This window comes from Dermochelys coriacea, chromosome 12 (assembly GCF_009764565.3).
Source record: "Dermochelys coriacea isolate rDerCor1 chromosome 12, rDerCor1.pri.v4, whole genome shotgun sequence".
NCBI lineage: Eukaryota > Metazoa > Chordata > Testudines > Dermochelyidae > Dermochelys > Dermochelys coriacea.
Genome location: NC_050079.1, coordinates 23233010 through 23259706, shown reverse-complemented (window position 1 = coordinate 23259706; position 26697 = coordinate 23233010). Strand labels below are relative to the sequence as shown.

General features: G+C 39.9%; 1 protein-coding gene across 1 annotated transcript; it reads right to left on the bottom strand.

The window, feature by feature from the left end:
• Positions 1 to 253: 253 nt before the first annotated feature.
• On the bottom strand, positions 254 to 10400 carry PDCD5 (programmed cell death 5). Its single transcript, XM_038367986.2, has 6 exons — positions 10197 to 10400; positions 8117 to 8157; positions 7475 to 7536; positions 5943 to 6034; positions 2839 to 2910; positions 254 to 1371 (listed from the first exon to the last, which is right to left on the bottom strand). Exons 1-6 carry the CDS (start codon positions 10260 to 10262, stop codon positions 1321 to 1323), a joined length of 384 nt encoding a protein of 127 aa, XP_038223914.1. The 5' UTR covers positions 10263 to 10400; the 3' UTR covers positions 254 to 1320.
• Positions 10401 to 26697: the final 16297 nt, after the last annotated feature.

Genomic DNA, 26697 nt, shown 5'->3' with positions numbered 1-26697 from the left:
AAATAGGCTTTTCTCTTAACTTCTCACTGCACTAAAATTAAATGTTTGGGTTTTTATTAACATGAAGATTTGCACAGAGGTATCACCTTTGTAGAAGCTAAGCACTATAGCCTACAATTAAGTGCCATTTTAAATAAAGGAAGTTGGTAATGCAGACTGCAAGTTAAAAATACAAAATTGACAAACACTAGCTGTATTAATCAAAGTTTTTACAATATTCACACAGATGGAAAAAAACAGTCACTACTGCTCATACTTTTTTAAACAAAATTTTAATCAGTTCCAAACCATTACAGGTGGAATGGTGTACACTGTTGCTCTTAAATGACAGCAGAAAACAGTTCTTCTCTGGTAGTGAAATCTCTCCCCTTTTCACACAAGATGTAACAGTATTTGTACTACAAATTTTCAAACTGTATATTCAAATAAGACAACAACACAGGGTCAGTTTTTCTTTATGCATGCAAGTCGCATGGAATTTAGAGCAGTTGCCTTTCCTTTTTTCACAAAAATAAACTCCAACCATTTAATAAATGGGAGAATAAAGAACATGTGTTACGAACGACCTGAATAGAGTTTATTACATTAGTTATCCAATTAAGTTTTAACCACAACTGAATAGCCACTCTACTCAACTTTTTAACCTCACGCTGCAGAGACATCTCACCAGTGAGAGACAACTTGACAGTTTCCAGAAGGAACTGGTTCAATCAAACTACGTGCTATGTACAATTTCATCCACAATTTTGTTCACAGACTACATGGTAAGATGTCCTCTCAAAGAACCACCTCTCTTCTCACCAACTGGTTCATCAGCTGTTCTATTCTGCAGACTCCAACAAAAGGTTCCACCAGTTTGAGAACCAGTGAGGTATTGGATAACCTCCCAACTCGAGGATATCTTGTTTCTGAATCAACTGTTGTGACATTGAGAGAGCTGACATTCTTGCAGCTCCCACAGCTGTTTGCAACCTAAGACACTTACTGCTCTCCCAAGACCTCTCTTATGGTAGCAACAACTTATGGAGTGGCAGGTGCTGATAGCATAGCTTACAGGCTGAGTGGGACAAAGGAAAGTTCATGCTAAGAAGTGGTGAGAAAATCCATACCACGCAGGCCTCTAATACTACAAAAAGTTAAGCTATAAAAACCCTTCTCAAATTTTGTTTTTTACAGAACATGAGTTTATTTATTGACCTTTATCAAAAAAAGAATGCAGAAAGCAAATACATATAAATGTTTTGTCAGAACTTTCAATTTGCCTATACCATATGTTTTCTTTGCCTTTTTCCAGGCCATGAAGCAATCTTACAGTAGCATTTAATCATCATCATCCTCTTCATCTGAATCCAGTACTTTTCTTCTGTTGAACTAGAAACAAACACAGTAAATTCAGTTTACAGAAACTCCTTTCAGCTTCAAAGACTGAAGACTCAAGTTAATCACTAAGGGCAAAGTTCTCAATGCTCATCCAAGTTAGTAGTCCACATGGGTGCTGTGTGGATGGAATCTAGAATTCTTCCCCTCCCCAGCATGGAAACATGGAGAAAGGGCAGTGGGTAACTTACAGAATTGTAGTCGCTACAGCTCATTCCTTCCTGTAAAAACATTTGTGACCAGTGGACCTATGTAGTTTGCAGGCCCTACAAACCCAGCCCACAAACCTTCCCCCTGAAACTCAGCTCCAAGGTACAGGGCTACAGTCCCCAATACAGTATTTCTAAAGCCTGAATTCCCTATCCTATAGAATTATTATGGTTCTGCTGAGTTTTCGCCTCCCTATACCTTTAGAAGAGTGAATCTTTATCTAAGTGTTTAAATAGCCTGTCAACTTTCCAGAACCTCTTATTATTGCAGAAGTAATGCAGATTCACAGTGAGCATCACCAAGGGCAAAGACAATAGGAAAAATAGCTAGCACTAAAATACTGTCCACCTTCTGTGGTCAAAGCTACTTCCATAGTTGTTGGTTACTTTAGTACTATTCAGGGTGGATACAAAAAATTCTATGATATAAATCAAAATTAGACTTAATTTAATACTCTAGAAAAATTAAATTTGAAATTAACCTACATTAACGGCTAAACTTACCTATTAATCATTACAAAAATAATTCAAGCAGTACATGTTTGCTGCCAAAGATTTAAAGAAAGTCAATCATCTGAACTGGTCACTGGCTAAGCACGTGGAACCACAGTTTGAAATCCAGAATCTGCTTTTAAAAGCAGTAGCCTCTTCTGCAGATGCAGAGAGAATATTTTCTTTCAGTTTATTCCACTAATTCAATCCAATGACTAGCTAATGCAAAGTTGAGAAACCAACCAGGAGACGAAAGTGGAGGAAAGATAGTTTTCCTTTTCCAATTTATGAATAAAAATGAGAAGATCTACCAGTTCTAAAATCTTGAAGGCATGCTGGCCAGCTATAAACTACAGATACTTCCTTTGTTTAAAGTATCACTTTTAAACGCAAAACATGTTTTAATAAACTTATGTTATTCTGTGCATTTTAAGGTAGTTTTATTTAACAAAAAAAAAAAAATCTGAAAATGTTTTTTGTGCAACTGATTGAATTCCAGTTTTCATCCAAATGTAACCTGACAAATCATGAGTAAAAAATGATCTAGTAAATAAATGCATACATTTTCTAACAAAAATGTAAAATTAAGAATCTAAATGTATTTTAAGCAGTTATGTAGGTTAAACATACAAATAGTGTATCCTCCTGAAATAGCAATGAATATGTGCAGCAACTATTGTTGGCCCTAGCCTTTTATTTTTCTGCATTGTCTGATAACAGGTTTGAATCAAGTTTACACTGCCTTTGGAAAAAACCTTACCTTTACTGTTGTTTTCTTTTCTGTTTGCTGGCTCACTTTTTCAAGTATTTCTATCAACCCTTGTTCTGATACCTAGAAAGGCAGAATAAAAGCCACAAACTATTTGGAGAAGTGGTTTAGACTCAAATAATTGAATCTAGTACAGTTGTTCTCTTGCTTTCCCTTCCCTGTTTGTGTGCTTGCAAAGGTGTTCAATTGACTATTGAGACTGTAACATACTGTTTAGTGGCTCACATGCCAAAGAGACTGATTACCAATTAGGGCTGTCAATTAATCACAGTTAACACACACAATTAACTCAAAAAATTAACCACGATTAAAAAAAAACTAATCGCGATTAATCACAGTTTTAGTCATACTGTTAAACAATAGACTAAAACTGAAATATATTAAATATTTTGGGATGTTTTTCTACATTTTCAAATATATTGATTTCAATTACAACACAGAATACAAAGTGTACAGTGCTCACTTTATACTTTTATTACAAATATTTGCATTGTAAAAGTGATAAAATAGTATTTTTCAATTCACCTAAAACAAGTACTGTAGTGCAATCTCTATCATTAAAGTGGAACTTACAAATGTAGAATTATATACAAATAAACTTCATTTAAAAATAATGTAAAATTTTTAGAGCCTACAAGTCCACTCAGTCCCAGCCCTGGGCTTTGTTTTCTTCTTTGCTGGCCTTGCTGTCTTGCAGGTGAATGTCTGCAGTTGGATTTTCTTTCTCACAGCTGCCCGGTCAATTTTCAAGCCCCCATCTTTCTCAGCTCGCAGCCAAACGTCAGCTGTGAGCTGCGACCTTGGACTGGCTGGGGCCAGCATCTTATCTTTGAATTGAGCTAGCTGAAGTATTGAATTAACTCGTTCTCTGCTCTCTTCTTCTCGGCCTCTTGTACCCTGTAAAGAAAACTTCCACTCCCCACTCGCACACCTTTGACCCTCCCCAAAATGCTTTGCCATGCTTGCAACAGTGTTAGCAATATACAGTGCTGATCTGTCTTCCCAGGGGACTCCCTGAGGGGAAGGGGGCCTTGGGCTGTGACACTTTCACTGCAAATCTGACAAAATGCAAAGAAGGTACCAATGTGAAATTTCTAAAGATAGCTACAGGACTCAACCCAAGGTTTAAAAATCTGAAGAGCCTTCCAAAATCTGTGAGGGATGAGGTGTGGAGCATGCTTTCAGAAGTCTTAAAAGAGCAACACACTGATGCGGAAACTACAGAACCCAAATCACCTTCTGCTGGTGGCATCTGACGCAGATGATGGAAAAAAAACATGCATCAGTCTGCACTGGTTTGGATAGTTATCAAGCAAAACCTGTCATCAGCATAGCTGCATGTCCTCTGGAATGGTGACTGAAGCACGAAGGGACATATTTACATGCTAGATGCACTAAAGATTCATATCTTGCAATGTTGGCTATAACAATGCCTAGCGAATGCCAGTTCTCACTTTCAGATGACATTGTAAACAAGAAGTGGGCAGCATTATCTTCTGCAAATGTAAACAAACTTGTTTGTCTGAGCGATTAGCTGAACAAGAAGTGGGACTGAGTAGACTTGTAGGCTCTAAAATTTTACATTATTTTTAAATGCAGTTTATTTGTATGTAATTCTACATTGTAAGTTCAATTTTCATGATAAAGAGATTGCACTACAGCACTTGTATTAGGTGAATTGAAAAATACTATTTTTTTTGTTTTTTACAGTGCAAATATTTGTAATCAAAAATATAAAATGAGCACTGTACACTTTGTATTCTGTGTTGTAATTGAAATCAATATATTTGAAAATGTAGAAAACATCCAAAAATATTTAAATAAATGGTATTCTATTATGGTTTAACAGTGTCTTTAATCATGCAATTAATCATGATTAATTTTTTTAATTGCACGATTGGGATTAATTTTTTTAATCGCTTGACAGCCCTATTACCAATGTGATAGTACTGCCACTAGAAGATATTCCTGTAACAAGTTACAATATGGCTCACAGAAATTTGCAGCATTTCTGTACCAATGACAGATATTTTTAAGGACTACTTATCCACAGTAACTTGTTTTCAGATGTTATTGCCTCAAAAAGCCCTGCTGCAGGAGTCATGATCCTGGACAGTTATAGATTAAGTGCAATTTCCTCAAGCCCTGTGTTTCATTTACAAGGAGTGTAAAAGTCCTGTGTCCTCTAATAGTCCCTTAGTTCCCATCTATCTCCAGAAGCCTTAATTAAAGCTGCTTTCTGGGGAGAGGGGAGCTAGTGGGGAGAGGCCTCCCTCAGAAGTCAGGCTGAGAAGCACTGCCTTCCTAAAAATCAGCATTTGGTCTAGCTGCACTATTGAAAGAACAGTGATTTGTGAATTGAACTCTAAGTAACAACCCTAAATGTTTTGGATAACACACTGTAGATTCATGGGGCTACCATCCAACTAAACGAGTGAACCCTGATGATGAGACACTAGAATGTCCACTAGTTCTTAATGACTAGTTACATGATCTTAGTCACTTAAACTTACAGCCAATAGCTCTTAACATTCAGGGTATAGAAACTTCCCTTCCCCAGGATGCTTATAGTACTTTGGGAAGCCACCCAGGTAGCAAAATTGATTAAGATGAAAATACAATACAGTTTTATCACATTTGAGGTGAAGCTTAAGGTAGCCCCATCTTTGTGGAAGCTGGTATAATGTGGGTTAGCTGTCAGTACCTGCAACTCTGGAATTCCCAGCTGACTCAATAGCCTCAGTTCTGTGGAGGCAATGTCACAAAGGAGAACAAATGCTTTAAATTGCAAGACTGACTGTCTCCCTGGGCATTAAACTGCATTTCTCCACTCCAGAAAAGCACTTTCAGTTTAAGACAGCGAAATCGTGTTTTTAAATAAGTATGGACAGTGTTTGCACACAAATGCGCGCACAGACACACAGTTTAAGGATTTGAGACTCATTCAGACACATGCTGTAGCTCACGCCCTCACATGTAATACAAAATTTTATACACTTCAGTGTTAAATTTCTCAGTTTGTTTCATTGGGAACACTTGGTTTGAAAGTGACCAGGCAAACAAGAGCTAGAGTAACATAAAAAAATTTAACTTACCTTCCCACCTAGCTGTCCAAATCTTGCCATCTGTATAAGGTAATTTTCTACAGCTTTTGCCTTTTCTGGCTTCACAAGTGCTAAATTGCTTACTGCAACAAAAATAGGCACTGTTCATTTTTGTATTCTACCTCCATCTACAATACAACGGAAGTGAATGAGGTACTGTACACATTAGTCCTAAATTCATGCTAGAGTATGAAAGAACCATGAATTGAAGGGAGTAGTTTTAATTTATACAAAACTGCAAGACTCTACAACTATGCTCCTTCTAAAGATTTGTTAGGGGTTCAAATTCTCTTACTAGCTACAAAAGGCAAGCCTACATACTTACCAGTGTTTCATCCCGCTACTAAATTTAATGCTGCAGATCAATAACAAGGCCACATTCCTCTACCAAGCACCGCCTCCATTTTTAATACATACAAATTAAAATCTTGTTATGGGAAATTGGCAATGGACGAAAATGTCTTTCACTCCTAGGTACTGGTTCAAACCTAAATTAGATCAGTTGTGACCAATTTGTTATCACTTTATATAGATGGTCTTTGGCATACAAATAAGTTGATAGTCTACAGTACACAGGTCGACATAAGGCAGCTTATGTTGACCTAATTCTGTTAGTGTACACACTACAGCCTTCCTCCCACCAGTGTAAATGCCCTACTACACCAACATAACAAGTCCACCTCCACGAGAGGTATAAGGCTTATGTTGGTGTAGTTAGGGCGACAGTATTTGTGTAGACAGTGTGTCCCTTACCTCAGCCGTCTTGTCAATTTCATGGCAAGAAAGTCAGATAGCTAGAGCCCAGCTGCTCCCCAGCTCCCAGATGGAAGCCAGGGTGAGAAGCCCAAGTGGTGCCTGCTGGGATCCGGGCAGCCTTGTCCCCAGTGGAGAAGGGGGAAGAGGGCAGCCTGTCAGGAGCCTGTTGGGCAGCCAGGCTCCTGGCAGGGAGCAGCCAGCAAAGCGGAGATACCGGGCTTTCAGCTCTCTACACTCCCTCTCTTAGGTTGGTAGCAGCACTCCTGGTGAGGACAGGCACCACCAACCCATGGAGGGTAGTGTGGACATGCACCACCACAGTAATTACTGCGGTGGCTGTAAATTAAGCTAATATAGAGCTGAGCCTCTCTAAATAAGGGTTAAGATACACTGATGCATAGGGATGTTGGCACTTCTGCTTGCTATGCTTTTCACATGCTCTCCCCATAAACAGAGAAATTCAGACTAAGCAGGCTATCAATTTGGCACCTTTCACAAGCACAAATTCACTAATTCCTGCTCCAACTAGGATAAACCACCATATCTGAGAATTTGCTTTTCATCATGTGTGTATCCATGATCAGTTTTTAAAAAATATTAGTGATTTGAAAATCCACAGGATTAGTCTTATTATTTTTCCATCATCAGAGATGAAATAAAAGAATGCATTTATCTCCTACGCATTCTATTTAAGGCCTTGATTTAGGGAGACATAATACAGTACAAATGACAATTTTTATTTAATGGCAAAATACATGGATGCTTACATCTGGCACGAGCTGCTTGATCGAGCACTTGAGCTAAAATGCTATTTCTCATCTCTGCCTCCCTGTAATGAAAATTCAGTTACACAACAGAACTAAGGTTTCAAGCATCAGACATAGCATCTTGCAAGATGACCAAGTCTGCTGAATACTTTGTATTATCAAAACAAAAAACAAATTATTTTTAAGGACTAAAAGTCTTATCATTCAAGTAGGTACAGATATTACGTATGACAGATTAACACAAAAATGAAGAAAATTTAATGTTTATCTGAGGTGTAGGAAAAGAATATTTTTAGAGATTGTAAAAAAAAAAACCAAAACAAAAAACCCCAAAAAGCCACAATGCCCGACAAAATCAAACTAAAGATTTGATCCAGTTCCCACTAACAGGCACAGGTTCTAAACAATTTAGGGCCCAATTCCAAGCATCTGTGGCAAAACTCCCAAATTTTGTGTAAGTGAAGAGCCGAAGATAAAACCTCTTGACTTATTAGCAGTTGATTTACTGGCTGTTCTATAACAAAATAATCCAGTTTAGTGTTTCAAGGAACTGCAATTAATGTTTAAAAACATAAACTGATAGACATTCAAAACCATTTGACTATGAACATGCTACCTAAAATCAACAGCTTACATTCATACCTCTGTTTGGTTTCTTGTTGCGTTGGATCACCAGAAGGGTCCTGTAAGACAAGAATTACATAAAAACTTTAGCAATCCCTTTATAAAACACTCTGTGCAGGATGTCAGATCTTAGTATTTCACTGGAATTTAAAATAAGCCAGCTAAAGCGAAATTATCTGCCTGATCATGGTTAAGAGAGGCAAGGTGGCGAGGGAATATCTTTTATTGGACCAAATTCTGTTGGTGAGAGATTCAAGTATTTTGAGCTAAACAGAACTCTTTCTCAGACCTATAGTTCTCTGAGTACCTTTTCCAGACCTGAGAAAGAGCTCTGTGTAGCTCAAAAACTTGTCTCTCTCACCAACAGAAGTTGGTCCAATAAAAAAAAATATTACCTCTCTCACCTTGTCATGCTAATATCCTGGGACAAACAAGCCCGCAACAATATAATTACCATAGTTTAGACATTGAGAATGTAAAGTGCCTGCTCTAACAGATGAGTGATCCATGGTTGTTTGTCCTGGTGGAGCAAATTTGTACCCTAATCCTGCAACTGGATTCGCCCAGGTAAAGGCAGTTGCAGGTTTGGGGCATAAGGCCAGCTCTGTGATCTTTGAAGGCAGAAGGGTGAGCTTTCCAACAGCTTGCCATAGCTCATAGCCACAGACATCAAACTCCCTACATTAGGCTTACAGTTAAAATTGAAATCTTCAAAACTTCCAACCTATGAACAAACTACAAGCAGCAGCAACAGTGGTAACCAGTCTAGAAAGGGTTTTGAAAGTGTTGCTTTCTAAACAATTTGTAAAAGTCTATCTTCTCTCCTACTTAACAATTTTGTTTGCAATTTTTCAAAATAAAATTATGTACCCAATACAATAGCCCTGTTCTATTTTAACAATGTTTTATTCAAAGAAAGTGATTTCACAGGTTACATCTCTTCAAGTTCTTTCCCCACCCTATTAATTTCTTAGAAGAAAGTTATTAAACACAGATTAATGGAAGGGGAAGAAGAGTCCCACCCCTAAACACTTCATATCAGACATGTGATTAAAGTACAAAGCAGATTTCCATTAGTTACACTGTACATGAATAATTCCTTTGGCCATCCCATTACCCAATTTGGTATTTATATTCCCCTACCAAGTATTTCACAAAGACAATAATATACAAGTTATTCTATAACTCAATAGTTTCTTAAAACCCTTCTAGCAATGCAGGTTTGCTTCCGTTTACTCTTTTAATTCATTCAATACGTCAGTTCTGAAAAACAATGACTGGCCTATCAGAAAACCAAGGGAACCATGCAGCATGTCTGCTGGTGGTGAAAGAAGAGACAGATACTGGTTGGGCACTGGGTGGAGGACCAAGGGAACAGGAGTTGAAATAGGGTGGGGAAACTGCCCAGACAAGCTCCTTGGAACCTGAATAGGGGAATGGGGGTTGCTGGTGTTTGTTGGAAGTGATGAGGGGTGGGGCAGAGAGCCGCATGGGCCCTGAAGGAGAGGGGGAGGCTGGCAAAAGGCCATCTGGGTTACAAGGACTGGGCATCAGGTGTCTGGAGAAGCTGTCTGGTCTCTGGGGAGGCAGATAAGGGGTGGAGGGAGTGGTCTGGGCCCAGGGTGTATAGGTGGGCTAAGGGGACCACCTTTGTTAGATGAAAATAATGGTCGCTTTATTTTAAAGGACATTTTAGGGAACCACCATTTCCCTTAGCCTATCTAGTGTTTTTCTCCCAAGTGTACTTTTCTACTTCCCTCGTGTATACGATGCAATTATCATAACATTCAATTTAATGTTTAAGATGGTCAAGGGACCTGCTTTCAAATAGGGGACAGTAAGTCACCCTAGTCTGGGCCCTGGGAAGGCTGAGCGGTGCATGCGACCCAGTGAAGGGGGGCTGCCGGGGCTAGCGGAGGGGACTGGAGAGGGGTGTCGGGGGAGCTTTTGGGCCCGAGCAGGGAGACTGTCAGGGGAGCTGCCAGGGCCGTGGGGTGTCGGCGGGCTGAGGAGGTAGCGGTGGGAGCTGTCGGGAGCGGGGCGGGGCGGGGCGGGACTAGTCCATGGTGGGTGTCCACGAGCGGTGCCAGCCCCTTACCCCATGCTTAGCCTGCAGCTCAGTCAGCCGCTGCTTGCGGAGCGCCTCCAGCTCCTCGTCCGCCATGGCTGGGGGTGGGACTGCGCGGCGTAACCGGCGAGGCCGCTCGCTACACAGTGCGCATGCGCCCCGGTCCGAGAGCCCGCCAATCCCGTGCCGAGAGGCGGGGGGATGAGGGAATCGCGCGGGGAGTGGGCGCTGAGGGGAGGCGCTGACAGGACCTGGCGGAGCGAAACGTCAGGGGTGAGCGGGTGGGGCCAGCTTCCCACATCCCCCACCTCGGGCTGCGGGCTGGGGACTCCGCCTCCGGGGGAATCTCACCCCTCGGAGCGTCGTCACGGCCATGGGCGCCGCAGTGCCCAGGGGCGCGTTACCGGGCCTGGCCCCTCCCCCTCCTGCCCGGCATGCTGCCTCCCCTTCAAACTCTCCCCGGGCCTCGGCAGCCCAGCACGGCTCTGCCCTCGCCAGCCACTGGCATCGCGTAGGCCCCGACGAGCTGGTTGTGTCGATAGATTCCCCCCAGGGCCTGGTGCGGGGTGGCTGCGCCGTAGCGGCGGAGCTGGCCCTCTCGGTGCCACAGGGGTGCAGGTTACACTCCACTAGCTGGCTACTTGCAAACGTTGTTCTGGCCAGTATGTGACTTGCTATATCCAGCGAATTTGGTATGCCGACACTAGAGAAATCGTTGTCTGTAGTGTCCCTGAGCTGACTGAAATGCACCTTGCACCCACTTGCAGAAGGGCTTTGCTGGATTCATAGGGAGACCCCATGTGGTTGAAGTTACCCCTATAATTTTATAGATGTAAAGCAGGGGTTCTCAAGCTGGGGGTCAGGACCCCTCCGGGGATCACAAGGTTCTTGCATGGGGGGGGGGGGTCATGAGCAATGTTCCCTCTAAATTTTGACAGGCCATGTGTGCAAAAAATTTCTTCTGTATAAATTGTTGTGCTTCTGTGCACGTTTTTGTGCGTGCGGTGTTTCGCCATGTGCATGGGGTTTAGGATCTGTTTGCGTGCACACATGTGCACAGCTTAGAGGGAACTGTGGTCATGAGCTGTCAGCCTCCACCCCAAACCTTGCTTTGTCTCCAGAATATATAATGGTGTTAAATATATAAAAAGTGTTTTTAATTTCTAAGGAGGGGTCACACTCAGAGGCTTGCTATGTGAAAGGGGTCACCAATACAAAAGTTTGAGAACCATTAGGGTAAAGCCTCAAAGTCACAATCAGTCTCCATCCTTAGAACTGCTCAGCTAATAAACTTCCTTGTTTTGATGGCTGAGTCACCTCTCTGTCCCCCACCAGGCCATGGCTCCTTCAGCATCGCCCGCCTTTAGATTCCCATACCACTTCAGAAATGCTCTCCCAGAGCCTCACTTTGACATGTGGATCACTGGCTGACACTGCAATCTCTGCCATTTACACCCCTTCCCTGATATACTCTCCAGGCAGGCTTCCCACAGGGCATGATTCGCCTCACATACACACACGTGCCCCATTATGCCCACTCTGGCCAAGGAACTCCACATCCATCTTTGGACTATTGTGGATACTATATCTCAGTACCCAGCAGAGGGTAGGAAGAACTCAGCTGGTAGCTATGCTCCTAACAGCCCCTCAGTTACGAACTGCTTCTCACCCTCCAGATCTAATAAGGCATGGAAAGCTGATAAATATACCAGCCCACAACTGAGCTGGTGTAAGGTAGCACTTATACCAATTCAAAGTGGCCATTATGGACACATTCCACCTGGTGGTCGTGTAATCAATGCTACACAAAACACAAGTCATGATGCATGACTGATAGAGATCTCTAATTTGGCAAGAGCATTGTCTACACTGCTACTTGCAGTGCTGAGGGGGGTATTTTTTCAAACTCCTGAGTGAGAAAGTTGCAGCACTGTAAAGTGCTGGTGTAGATGTCCTAATTTGTGAGTTATCATGGGCCAAATGCAGACCACATTTGGCACTAGATGTTATTCCATCTGAGATACCAATTATCAAACAGGCAGCTCTTCAGGGATTGAAAGAGCTACAAGTTTTTAAAGATTAATATTTCTATAGAAATTCAGGCGGTAATAATATAACAAAAATCAGTTATACAGTTATACAGTTATACAAATTGTTTGCTTTTTGGTGCTTTGAACTGCAGTGGATGGGAAAAGCAATTAGTGGAGAATTTTTTGTTTATTCTATTTCTTTGTAATTATTACAGCAGGAGGGGCAATTCAGTAGCTCATTATGACTAGCTGTGAAGGAGGAGAGAGGGAAAGGGAGAAAAAGCTTTGATTTTTCCTTTAGCGGAGCTGGAGTCATTCACTCACATTCCTAACCCGCACAAGACCTGAAGTCCTGTGTCCATCCTCAGAGTCAGCTTAGTATGTACTGCTGATTTCCTATGGGGCCTACTCTTTCTTCTTTGAATTTAAAAGAAAAGTGTTATCAGGAGGGCACATTTCTGCTGATGATTTTGAGGAAGCTTTATTATCATCATACTAACAGTAGATTTCAGAGTAGCAGCCATGTTAGTCTGTATTCACAAAAAGAAAAGGAGTACTTGTGGCACCTTAGAGACGAACAAATTTATTTGAGTATAAGCTTTTGTGAGCTACAGCTCACTTCATCGGATGCATTCAGCAGAGGGAGCCCTAGCTCTACCAAGCTCCTTTGTTGATCATTAAAATACAAAGCAGCAAACACAATAATTGTTGTTTTTTGCTGTGCAGTATGTCCTCGCAGATGAAGCTTTAATCTATATTGTACATCTCTGTTGCTGTAAATTCATGCTCCATTATACCACCATATGCTTTGATTCACTCAGAGGAAGCTGCAGCAATCCTAACATTTTGTTTTGGCTTCATAGCTGTTTATACTGCATGTTTGATTGCATATTGTTTTTTCACACACTTAAAGGTTATGTCTTAATAAGTTTCAAACAAGTTTATTAGCAATGAGCCTGCAGTTGATGAGTTTTTATGTCATGAGAAGGTATCATTGCAATCACTGACAATTACACTATGAGTTTCAGGAGAGTTTGGCCCATTAAAATAATCTAGAGGCATGAAGCACAGTGTTTTGGTTTTTATCTCATTGTTGTCTAGTCAGCTGTCTATTAGCTTTTTTTTATGTATTTTTAGGTAATAATAATAATACAAACAATAATAGGTATTGATGCTTCTTTGATGCAAGCTGGACTGTTTCATAGCTGAAAGCTTGAAGTATAGAAGCAGGTTTTTCAGAATGATTCACAGGTTGATTGAGCTTCTCCACGATATCTGAATATTTTAATGGGGAATTTAAATTATTATTAAGTAAAATGAGTTCTTTAATCTTTTTACACACAATAATAGGTCCATAGAGTCTTAAGTAACATTTTTGTGGATGAACAAAGGTGTAGTATTCCTGCTTTTCAAACTACCCAAAGGCCTGGTTCTAAACCTTTCAGTACATTTTATGATTAACTATGTTTCTCCTAAAAATGGTCTCTAATATATACAGCCTAAATTTTCAAAAGTAACTAATGATTTTGAGTGCTTCGGTTTTTGTGTGCTCAACCTGAGAGATCTTAAAAAGCCCTGTTTTCAGAGGCTGGGTGCTCAGCTTTTTCTGGAAATCAGGCCTCTTGAAGTTGGCTCAAGTGGATCACCCCACAACTGAGTGACTTTTTTGAACATTTAGGCCTAATTTCACGTGAACAGAGGGATCAAGGGATTTTCTTAACAGAGTGAACATGGAATGTGTCATAGTTGTCAGAGAAATGAAACAACATTTTGAGGCTGTTGCATGCTAGACTAAACATAGTCAGATTTCACATTCGGGTACATGGGTGCAACTGTCAGTGAAGTCAGTGGGAGTTGCACCTGTGTAGCTCTGGATGTAATTTGGTTCACAAAGAGTATGCATGTATAACACTGACAGACCCTGGTCGTTGTAGGCCAGGATCAAACCTGTGATCTCTGGAGCTTAACGCATGAGCCTCTACTGCATGAACTAAAAGACACATCTCTGTTAGCCAAGCCTGCAGTAGACTCTTCAATCTCTAGCTGATCTAGGAGCTACTAGAATGGGACAGAGTACCACACCCAACAGGTGAGGGTTACTCATGCTATAAATGTAATGAACCATTTGTGACTATTATTTGAGTTAGTAGAAACAAATCTAATTTGGTAATTACCTACAGTATTTTTATATCCTCTTTAAGAAGATTCTTAAGGACCGTCAACATTTAAGAGATTCAGTTGGCTACAAACTTTATATGGAACATCTTAAACATTGGGCATGATTCACCAGTGCTTTAGCCTACTTTCATATCAGTATGTCCATCAATGGTTACGCTGATGTAAAACTGGAGTAACACAATGGTGAATCCAGCCTAATATCACTTACACTGTGTCTCATTTAATAACATGGGCATGATTGTGATCTCATGGTTTTAGACTGGTGTAACTGAATTCACTTAAATGGAATTATTCCTGATTTACATCACTGTGAGATCAGACTCCGTTTGTTTAATATGTCTTAGCATGTCAGGTAACTTTCACTGTATGTCAAATAGTTTTTGTGCTAGTACCCATTATTTATGCTTGGTGCAAAGGCTCCTGAGGTTTATAAGCAGGTAAATATTCTAGGAATTTGACCAACCTGCAAGGGACAGAGAGTGGAGAAGTCAAGCGCTAGAGAGAAAACAGTGAATACGATGTCTTTAATGGCGTGAGATTCTTTGGTCAGACTGGGTCTAGAACAGCTGTGATATTCTCCCCTTTCATCCCATACCCTAGTTATTATCAGTTATTTACACTTTTCTTAGAGAAATCAAGTCACTGAAGGGTTAAAGATTTTATTCTAATATACATCTCTTTTTTGTTATACCACACTGTCAAATATTTCATATTGCTGATGTTTATATATTATTTCGGCCTTATCTATTTTAAAATTTCTAGGTACTGTTGAACATGTGAGGAACTCTGATGTTCTAAGAAACTTGGTAGTTGCCCCAGAGAAGCCTGAAATTCCTATTTATAGGCTGTTTGTCGCTTTATTCTTTTTTTTTTTTTAAATCAGTGTCTATGTACTGTTCCTGAAATTCTGATCCACCCAAAAATTAATCCCTATAGTCTTCTAAGGGAATCTAATTACTTAATTAATGATGAAAGGTTGTTGCTACTGTTACTAAAATGACAGCATGTTTCACAGATATTATAAAATGTTCATTTAACAACATTTGAGAAAAATCACCAAGTTGGAATATTGTACTCTTTAAAATTGTGATTGTCTAGCTGAGGAAGATGATCAACATCAATAGATTGGCTATGCACTAAAGATATATTATCAATCGAGTATAATGACAGAAAAAGAGGACTTAACTGTGTATTTTGAAGACGTGTCTAACTCCAGGAAATAATTTTTGATCAGCAAAAGTTTCATTTCCAAGAACTGTGAGGTTTAATTTCAAACAGTAGGTGGCTCACAAAGACTTTTTCCTTATATTCATGAGCTGTTCAATATTGTGAGAAATACAGTCAGTCTATCTTACACAAGTATTCTCATGACCCTTATCAATCTTATAAAAGTACTACTGTATTCTGTAACAATAGCCAAAAAACTGCAGCAGCACTCTGGCAGGCTCCCATGTTATGGCCTATTACGGCTGCATGCTGTAGTACTTTATTGATGTAGCATATAGAAGAATTCCTTGTTTCCTAATGAGATGCTGCCAGTCATTTATGACCCAAAATAATGGTTTTCTAAAAACAGTATTTTACAGAATTTAAAATAAATAGAAATAACTCCATGGTTTTCTTCTAAATTCAAGTAGAAACATTTTTTTAACAAATAAATATGCCCTTGCAGCGTTTGCAACCTAACCATCACAGAATTTTGCCATTTCATGAAAACCTACAAATTAAGCGGTCGAGAAATTAATTACAAACAAAAGTAAAATTGACCAGTGCATTTAGCATTCATTCTGAGAGAAATTAAATTTAAAGGGTCACATAAATGAAAGTAAATTAGATTGTTAAAATTCCTTCACTTTTAATAATCTATGGGGATATTTGTAACTTTGGTTAATGATATTTTTTAAAATAAAACACATTTCCTTACCTATCAGCATTTGGTCACTGTTACTCATATCAAGCATGATCCAAAGCCCATTGAAGTCAATGGAAAAATTCTCATTTTATTACATTTACGAGAAATTTCATTCAAGTCAGTGGGGTAATTTGCAATGTAAGGTTCTACTCAACCTGAATAAGGGCAGCAGAATTGGGTCCTTAATGAGGCTTATAATCTGGAAACATTAAAAATGAAATTGTTTTTATATGTAATCAGTTTCATTTTAATGACAAATAAAAGGAAGGTATGAGAAATATTTTAAAAAAATATTTTACTTTAAAATATTAAGGAAAAAACTGTTTGAGGATGTGGGGGATGGAATGCAAGGATCAGAGGGGGGAAGCTTTTCCAGACTGGAAAAGAGAGAGGTGAGGAATGGAAAATCTTTCTAAACAAATTATTTGTGAGTAGTTCCATCTTTTAAGTGATGTGTATATATATTCTAGGCTTTTCTGACTGCATCCCTCTTTGGATTCAACACTGGCCACCCTGAAATAATAATGAAAATTCTCAGGTGCTTACCCTGTTGATACTATCAGATCAGCACAGCACATTTCAACACTTTTGTATTAGTTATACATTTAAGGCCTGACACAGAGCCTCTTGAAGTCAATGAAAAGTTCCTATTGATTTCAGTGGGCCCTGAATCAGAACCTTAGGTCTTAAGCCAGCAAAGCACTCAAGGAATGAATGTGAATAACTTTCTGCACCTTAAAATTTGCTACTGTTGTGCTATCACTTGTAAAGCTCTACCATTATGGGCAAGGTGCCAGTTGTTGCCAGTAGTATCATCTAAAATTCCCTTGAGCAGTATTTTAAATAAGAGACCGATATCACTTCATCTCCCCATTCTTTGACTGGTACCTGATTTTCTAATAAATATCTGCAATGAAACTGCTTTATCTTTCATAATGACAGGTTTCTGAGTAGCAGCCCTGTTAGTCTGTATTCGCAAAAAGAAAAGGAGGACTTGTGGCACCTTAGAGACTAACAAATTTATTTGAGCATAAGCTTTCGTGAGCTACAGCTCACTTCATCGGATGCATTCAGTGGAAAATACAGTGGGGAGATTTATATACATTGAGAACATGAAACAATGGGTGTTACCATACACACTATAACGAGAGTGATCACTTAAGGTGAGCTATTAGGTAAGCTAATAACTAGCTAGTAGCTCACGAAAGCTTATGCTCAAATAAATTTGTTAGTCGCTAAGGTGCCACAAGTACTCCTTTTCTTTTTGCTTTATCTTGTGTACAGTTAAACAAAGTTATAGTTTTAGAGCACCCACTCCTCTTTACTTTGGCCCCAAAGCTTCTCTTTATATTTTTCAAGTGGCAAAGAGTCCTGTGGCATCTTATAGACTAACAGATGTATGGGAGCATAAGCTTTCGTGGGTGAATACCCACTTCGTTGGATGCATGTGACATTCACCCACGAAAGCTTATGCTCCAATATGTCTGTTAATCTATAAGGTGCCACAGGACTCTTTGCCGCTTTTACAGATACAGACTAACATGGCTACCCCTCTGATTCTTTATATTGTTGTAGCTCATTCTCTGTATGTTTTCGTCCTGTATTTCTGCGCATCAAGAGCAGCTGTGGTTAATGAACTGGTGCACAATAGGGTCAATAAAACATACGTAGTATGCATTGTTAGCACACATACAAAAGTGATTAGCAACCTATAGATTAAAATGGAATTGGCTTTTTAAATTTTTTTGGATCTTAATACTATCTATAATAACTCAGCAGTCTTCTGTAATAATATTGAATGTATCTAAAATTTCTTCAGGCTGGATTTCAGAGTCACTTATTCATTGTGTGAATTAATGACAAATGTAGAATAAATTGTCGTGTTCCTTTCCTACGAACTTTTATTCTTACTTTATTTCAGATTCAAACCAGAATTTAATTTGAACAGAACATTGTATCTGCATTAACACAGTCAAGAATCATCATTTTTAGACCAACTGAACAGGTTAAGCGACTCTGTGACAACAGAGGTGAGGGTTACCCTAATTCATTATCTGTGTTTGCAGCTGAATATTGCATGTTCTGTTCTCATGCACTGACATTCCTAAACTCCCATGTAAATCATTGAACCACAAATAATATGGGGTAGACAAACTAGAAATTTCTTACAGAGCTAAAGCAAAGCAAATGTGTAATTTGTAATCACTAATAGTATTGTTTTAAGTAACAAAATTAGATTTTCTCATTTTCACTAAAGCTTTTCATTTAAGGGTTTCAGCTCTTCTTCTAAATGAGATATGGTAGTTTACCTTTGATTTCCAAGCAACTGAATTGCTGATTTAAAAAAAGATCTTAGATGCTACTTCTTTGGAAATTTGAAGAGGGAGATGTTGAAGTGTGGATCTACTAAAATGTGATCTGTAAAAAATGACACATTCTTGCTCAACAGATCTCCCTCTATATTACTGAATCGTATCTGCCTACTTTAGTGACAAAAAATAAGTTGTTTTTTCTTTTACTCCTCTTCAGAAGTAACACGGCTCTGGAAGAGTGAACTAGATTCTATACCTTCTTTTGCCTGTTTAACAGAATTATAACATTTACTCACTTATTAGAACTGCGTGCGACCTCATTCTCCTTTCATGTAGGACCTGTTCGCACTAGCTGGATGAATTTTAAAAATATGTTCCCTAACATGTTTTAACTAACATGTTTAAAATCCGTAGCATAGAAAGAGCAAGTTTTACGTGACCCCAGGCTTTAACTCAGCCAGTTATTACATGCTAAAATTCAACTCGTCAACATTAGAATTTTAGAATGTGTAAGCTGAAACACAATGGAGGTGAGGAATGTTAGAAAAGAGGACATGGCATGTGTAACTGGGAATGGAATTCTCAGTCCCAGTCTGTAGCAGCCAGCGCTCATCTGCTGCATATCTTTTACCATGGCATATGCACATAAATAGTGAACATAAGCTGCTATTCCCCACCGCCATATGCATGTTTGTAGGACAAGGGCTCTGTACAATTTGTGGACCTACTTGCCACATTCTGACCCACCATGCTTTTTCATGATGTATAATGGCCTGCAGAATCTTCTTTGCTCCACTGCTGCTTTTCATTCTCCCTGCCTGTGCAGCAGAACCACAGTAATTCTACTGGGCTCGGAGTTTTTGCTGTAACCCCTCCCAGGGCCTCAGGATTTCAGCCAGAGAATTAAGTTCCTAAATTACAGGATATTGTTATAGAGGCTCTAAGTCATTATATATAGTAATTTGAGTTCTTTTGGCGTTCTCATTACAATTATATTAATCCAGTTTTTATATCTTAGCTGAATAACTTGCTTCAAAGTGGAATTTGGCATTTCTGAGCTGAAGAACAAAGAGTTGCTAAATAAGTAGATGCTATATATAGGTAACTTCGTCTGTTCCTCACTCAGGCAAAACTTCCATTGAAGTCAATGGGAATTTTGACTTAGTAAGACTGTCATAGGCGTAGATATCGCTCTGTGTGTGTGTGTGTGTGTGTGTGTGTGTGTGTGTATGTATGTATGTATGTATTCAAAATGTTTGAGTATTGTTAATTTCTGAGGGCTTTAAAATGGTAGTTAGCTAAGTTAAGATATGAATATACATTTGTATTACTCAAATGCTGCTTTGATTTAAAACATGCAAATGAGCTAATTACTGTAAACCTGACATTTTCTAGCTGTGTATATGGGATTTTATTCTTTATTATTCACTAAACCTGGATATTTGCAATGATAATTGTTGTGTCATTCAGTATGACACACATGCTAATTCAGATCTACAGTACAAAGCACCTTCCCAAATAAGCACACATACCAGTGTTCAGCACTGTCACATTGTTCATAGTTATTTAAACAGCCATTAACTTCAAGAGAGAGTTGAAATAAATCTGAACTAATTACTGTTTTGTTTCCTTCTCTGGGAATTCAGGAAACTGGAAGAAACTAATGCTTTATGGCTGTTTGGCAGAAATTTTGAGCAGGTCTTTTTCTCATGGAAGCACGCAGTACAGGATGTCTCAACCTTTTGACCTGTCCAGCACAAATGTTGTCCTGCAGAATCAGTTGTGTCCAGTGCTGTACAAGGCAAAGGTGAAATAGAGACTCCATTCTAATACCTCTCTCTGTATTTTCATGCAGATCACTGAGATAAGAAGCCAAACACTAACTTTACATGTTCACACCAAACATTTTTTCCCCATTTTGGATTTCAATCTAGTATACTGCTTGAGTTGTATTAGTAATTATATTCTTTAACCATAAGCATGGAAGCTTAAAAGGAGAGCCATATTAAAATTCTTGACTTGGAATAATTCATCATACATGATGCTCATATATAACATAAATTTCTACCCATCTGTTAGAGCAGTGATTCTTAACCTATTTACCACTGTAGGCTGCATATGCAGCTCTTTATGTGCGATGTGGGCTGCAGCTGCACAATAATGTACTAGTTGTATGGCCCTGAGGATGTCACGTGGGCTGCATTTATGTCCTGATTGGGCCAAAAGCAGCCCAGGGGCTGCAGGTTGAGAACCACTACTGTCTACAGATGAGGTGATTGTCAGTTTTGAAAGGACAGAGTTTCCAAGCATAGATGGGCAGTCTATGTAAAAGCTCAATTTTCCATTTCCATTTTCCTTATTTGTTATGTAGTTTTCCATTTCCATTTCCCTTATTACTTGCTATGTCACATTATTGTCACATGCTTCCATAGGCTTAATCTCAAACGATTGTACATTAACACATCAAACAAAGACTTTCTTTTGGTTTCCCCCTTTCATTCTGTATCACTGTTTGGCTTTCTGCATATGGCAGTGGAAAGGAATATGCACCTTAGTCAGAAAGAGTTACAATAATCTATTAATAGGCTGGTTGCTAAGAGACTCCCTTGTTGTGACTGCAATTTTATGAAGTTTGATCTGTCTCACATGTGCACCTTTTTCATGCTGAAAGTAAATCATGTTTTTTTGGACAGAGAAGAAGCCATGCATTAACATGTTAAGTGTGTTTTTAATAATTTAAAATATTAGAGGAAGTCCTCTCTTAGAGCCCCTGTATTGGATATATCCTCATGACATTTGTAATATCTTGGGAGAGATTTTTAGCAGGGGAAAGTGACATTACTTGTGTGTTCCAAATGACCCTCTCAAATGCAGTTCCTCAGCAGAGGATCTTTACAGAGAGTCAAGGATGCTGTATTCCACAAGGATCAGCAAAACATGAGTCCTAGATACTAGAGTAATGGGAGCAATACAAATGACATAGATAAATTTGACAGACATTTTGGTTAAGTTACTTGTCTGTACTAATCCACTTTATATTTTCTAAACAAAGTTGCAGAGAGAGAGGAAGTCTGCAATGGGATCTCTGCCACTTCTGGTGGTCCCAGAGTGCTCGGAGCGTTAGATTAGGTGCATAATCTTCATGAGAATGAAGAAATGTATAAGAATTAAAAAGTATGACATAGCAGATGATCTGCCACCTGTTTTCCTTTCCGAGCATCCACCAGCTCCTACCAAGTTATGCTTTGAGTACTTGTAGCGACTCATCAGGCATGGATAGGGAGGAGAGAGTGAGATCTGTGAAAGGGTTATTTGTTGCTGCAAGTTTCACAACACGGTAGTCAAGAAATAACTTTCCCTTGGGAAGGAAATGAATAAGCAAACCTGGTTTGGAGCCTACATTGACCATCCTTCTCTAAGAGGTGGATTTCAGAGGAGATTTCAAAACATAGTGACTTCCAAAATAAAAGATACTACTCTGTTACAGCATCCCCCTCACCCACTCCTTTCCCCGGTATGTTTCAAAAGTACTAATGGGATAGATTGTATCTAATGCTGTGAAAATCACCAAGTTCCTAAAGTACTTCTTTTTATATAATGTGCCAGTCAATGAATATCTAAGCACGAGTGCAACTGAGGCCTGATCTACTCTACAAACTTAGATTGACAGAAGCCACCTTATGTTGACCTAATGTACACTACTACTGCTATTGCGCTGCTAGGTCCCGTCTGCCATCCTAACTCGCCTATAACATCAACTTAATTACTCCACCTTCATTGGCGCTTAATTCGATGTTGATGAGTCAACAGGCAGTGTGGACACAGTGTTGTGTAAGTTGACTGAATTGGCCTTCAGGAGGTGTCCCACAATGCTCAGTTGTGACCGCTCTGGAGATTGCATTCAACTCCGCTGCACAGCAGCCAGGTATACAGGAAACAGCCTCTCCCCTGTTAAAGCCCCAGGAACTTTTGAATTCCCATTTCCTGTATGATCAGCAAAGAGAGCTCACCACCCCAGCTGATCATGGTGACTCAGTGCCCCAAATGTGCTCCAGATTGGAGTACACAGGAGGTTGTGGACCTTATTGGTCTCTGGGGAGAAAAATCTGTGCAAGCACAGCTCCAATCCAATAGAAGAAATGCAGCCATCTATCCAAAGATTGCGTGAGGCATGGGGGACAAGGGCTACAGTAGGGACATGCAACAGTGCTGCATGAAAATCAAAGAACTTTGGAGGTGTACCAGAAGACAAGGGAGGCAAACAGTAATTCTGGTTCTGCACCACAGACATACCGCTTCTTCAAGGAGCTGCATATGATTCTTGGTGACAACCCACCACTACCCCCAAATGCAGCATGGACACCTCTCATAAGTCTGAGTCCCGGGCCATCTCAGGCAACAACAAGGTGGGCATTCTAGATGAGAAAGAAGAGTAGGAGGGGAAAGGCAAGTTGTGGATCCATTCTCCCTGAGAACCAGGAGCTGTTTTTATCCCTGGAGCCTAGCTGGTCACAGGACAGCATGATGTCCGAGCATGGTGCTGGGGAAGGCACCTCTGGTGTGTATGCAATTCCAGTCGAATTGTAGGGGTTACATGCTCTTATATTTTATGTTTAATCTGAAGAAAAAGTGAGGTGCTGTGGGTATCTGCTTTCCAGTGGCTGCTCCAGCTACACAGAGGGTACCCTGCCAGAAAAGACTAGTTATGTTCACAGGGATGCCCTGGCAATCCTCCATGGAGATCTCTAGGAAACTTTCCTGGAGGTATTCTGCATCCTTTGCAGAAGGTTTCTGGGGAGGGCTGCCTTATTTCTTCCACCACAGTAGGACACTTCCCCATGCCACTCCAGTATTAACTCTGCTGGCATCATTGTGGTACGCAGCCTAGCAGCATAAGGATCAGGTCTGTATCCAAACATTTGTAGCATCTGCTCCCTTGCCACCTTTGTTATCCTCAGGAGACTGATCTCACATGGAATAAACGGCGGAAGTTTTCATTACAAGTGTTCGTAAACAATAGAGCATGTGATCCACCACCCATAATGACTTCTGGTTCCCTCAGCCACCCTTTTCCTAGCATGTTGGTGGTTTGCTTGGCAGGAATCGATGTTGACCTCGGATTCTGCAAGTCCAGGGCTACTAATAACAGCAGCATTAAAGGAAGGAGGACTTCCTGTGTTCTCTCATGGTCTCAACCCCCCACCCACCCACACTAAGTTGGACAAAGACAGCCATTTGGGAGGCTTAATGCTGGTCCCTGGTCTCAAAGCAATGTCCATGTTTCTAGGGGGAGAACGCATTGTCCACCTGTGCTCCCAATGTGGGTTTGCCACAAGTTGCAGAACAAGACCCATCGCCCATACCGCAGTGCCATATTCACCAAGCTAGATACTGATCTCCATTATCTTCCCTGTGTTGTATTGAGTCAATCTATAGATAATTCAACTACCCTCTGCTCTCCACCTGAAAAGGTCATGCCCAGACCATTGAAAATAATCTCTTATTAATCCCCTGTCTGCCCAGCTCCTTGTTTTGCCTTATAAGTGATATTCCAGGACAAAACATAATGTGATCCTCTTCACATCCTTAGGATCCCAGGAAATACGTTATGTTCCAGATTTTGCTGTGGTTACTTGAGCAACTCTTCAGTTAAAGTCACTAGGGCTTAGATCCTCAAAGGTACTTAAGTGCCTACCTCCCATTGAAATCAGCTAAATACCTTTTAGGATCTGCTCCTGGGACTCTTGCTTGAGCAATGTGTGCAGAATTTAGCTGTTTTTTCAGAAGATTCCTAAATTATCGACTATCACTTTGGCCTTTATCTTCTTTCCTTTTAGATATGTCACACCGTGACCTTAATGCATCAATGAAAGGAAATGTATAGGCTGTCTAAGCATTAATGCTCTGGTTTCTAAATGTACAAAAATATTACATAAATGGAGTTGTCTAGATTTCATTTCCGAGAACACAGATGCATCTCAATTTAAATCCATTAGTCTCATTTCATTCCTATTTAGGACTTTTGTTTTTTTTCCTCTTTGGTCTCCATTAACCCAGTTAATCTCATCGTCCTTCCTTCTTCTCAGGAAACACTTTTCAGTAGAAGCAGAGATTGCTCGTTGAACATTTTGTCATGTAAATTCATCCTGTCTATGCTTTAGTCATGACATTTCATCAGCAGGCATCGCTACGGGAAATCAATAAGTATATCTACCAAACTTATAGTACCCTCACGGTGAGAAAATATTTTTAGCTTTGGCTATGAAGCTTAAGTAGAATTGATGATATCCTTCAGAAGCAGGAAAAGGGGATGCATGCCTGCTGGGCTAGTAGTTGCAGTGGGATAACTGTGCGCTTCTCAATATACTGCCTAGCCTGTGCTCATGAAAAACTTGAGCATATAATATTTTCTTGGATAGGAGAGATACATGACATTTCTGGTAATTTATGATTAATAGACCAGAGTTTGGAATTCACAGGGACATGAAGGCATATTTATTCTTTTGAGAGGAGTATAGGAGGCCATAAATTAATTTAAGGGAAAACAAGTTAACAGCAAACTTCTACCAGCTCACAAGTTACCTCTGCAAGATCTTTTTTTCCTTAAGGGGCGAATTCCAGCTGTAATGATTGAGAAGTGGTGACTCCTACGAAATGTGCAAGCAATATAATCTGAATAATGAAACACAGTAGTACTTATTGCATTGCCTCAAAAATATTCTTGCTTCCCTAAATATGTTGATGTGTCAAAATATAACAACATTGATGTACTGTAAAATATATAGCTAAGTTTGTAATGGAATGTTGGTCAATGCTAATACAAGAATTACCGTGAAATAGTTTTGTAATGGATTATTTGTAATGGAATGCTTGTCAATGTTAACACAGGAATTACAGTGAAATAGTTTTTTTAAAAGACAAAGAAATATTTTAAAAAGAGTAGCTCCCCATAGTTCAAAACAATACATGCAATGTGGAGTCAAACAAAATGAGGCTGACTTTGCAAGTAATTTTGGCCATTTGCTGTCCCAGAGGTAGAACATGTTGACTTAAATGGTGAGTAGGCCTTGGGCTATCCTATATTTCTGTGCAGGGCTGAATTTAACGCAGTAGTAAATTAATCCTCACAGTATTCTGATGAGTTAGGTCCATATTATTATCCCCATTTTTAAGATGCCAATCAGCAGGTGACACCTTGTAACAAATTACAAACAACAGGAATGTGGGCTGCATCAAGCAGGGAAAAGCTGAAGTGCAATTTAAAATGCCAGGAAACCAGATGGGCAGAAATAGATAACAACTTTAGCACAGGGGTTAACAGTAGCTAGACACAGGGAGTGAAATCCTGGGTATGTAGAAATGAGTTGCAAAAATCCCATTGATTTCAGTGGGGTCAGGATTTCATCCTAAAGGCAACAATCAGCTGTTGGCAGAGACACATTTTTCATGTCTGTTAAAGGTGTATTGTCAGTCAGTTCTAAGAACTCCCTCCAATCTTTGAATATCACCACTTGCTCAGTGAATTCACAGTTCTGTCAATAGCCTCATCGATAAGCAACCTCTTTCATGAAGAGTTTGTCTTCACGTTCTGCAAAAGAAGGCCAGAGTTAAGTGTAACTTGGATTAGCCAGAATTTTTGAATAAACATTCATTTATACCTCTATTGATATTTCCTAATTTTTGGCACTTTGGGTATGAGCCCAGAAGCCTGCTCTATTAAAGTTCTGGTGAGTAGTCAAACCAAGGCACTTTGTGGGTGAGATGGAGAGCTGGGCAGAGAAAGATAATTCCATTCCATGGAGGATTTTGATATTTTGAAATTCGGTTTCATTCCAATTAGGAACAAACACCAAAAATTAGCAAATCTCCACCTAAAGGAATGGAGCCACCTGGCAGCTACTCTGGAGCCTGGAAGCCTTGACATCCCATACTCCTGGGGGAATTCTGCATCACTGCGTATGTGCAGAATTCATGTCCCCCGCAGATTTCTTTGCTTCCCTGCAGAAAAATGACTTCTGACAGGGAAGCAGAGGGAAGCTGCAAGAACAGTCATATGCCCCTCCTGGCAGCACAGGCAGGTTGGTTCGGGCATCCAGAGT

What these genes read in the sequence shown, in the direction of transcription:
- PDCD5 (XM_038367986.2), bottom strand. Translation starts at nt 10,262, where the DNA reads ATGGCGGACGAGGAGCTGGAGGCGCTCCGCAAGCAGCGGCTGACTGAG. An exon ending in CAACAAGAAACCAAACAGAG is followed by an intron (nt 7,537 to 8,116) that starts GTATGAATGTAA and finishes TTTTCATTACAG; the next exon opens with GGAGGCAGAGATGAGAAATA. An exon ending in AAAAGAAAACAACAGTAAAG is followed by an intron (nt 1,372 to 2,838) that starts GTAAGGTTTTTT and finishes GTTTGTTTCTAG; the next exon opens with TTCAACAGAAGAAAAGTACT.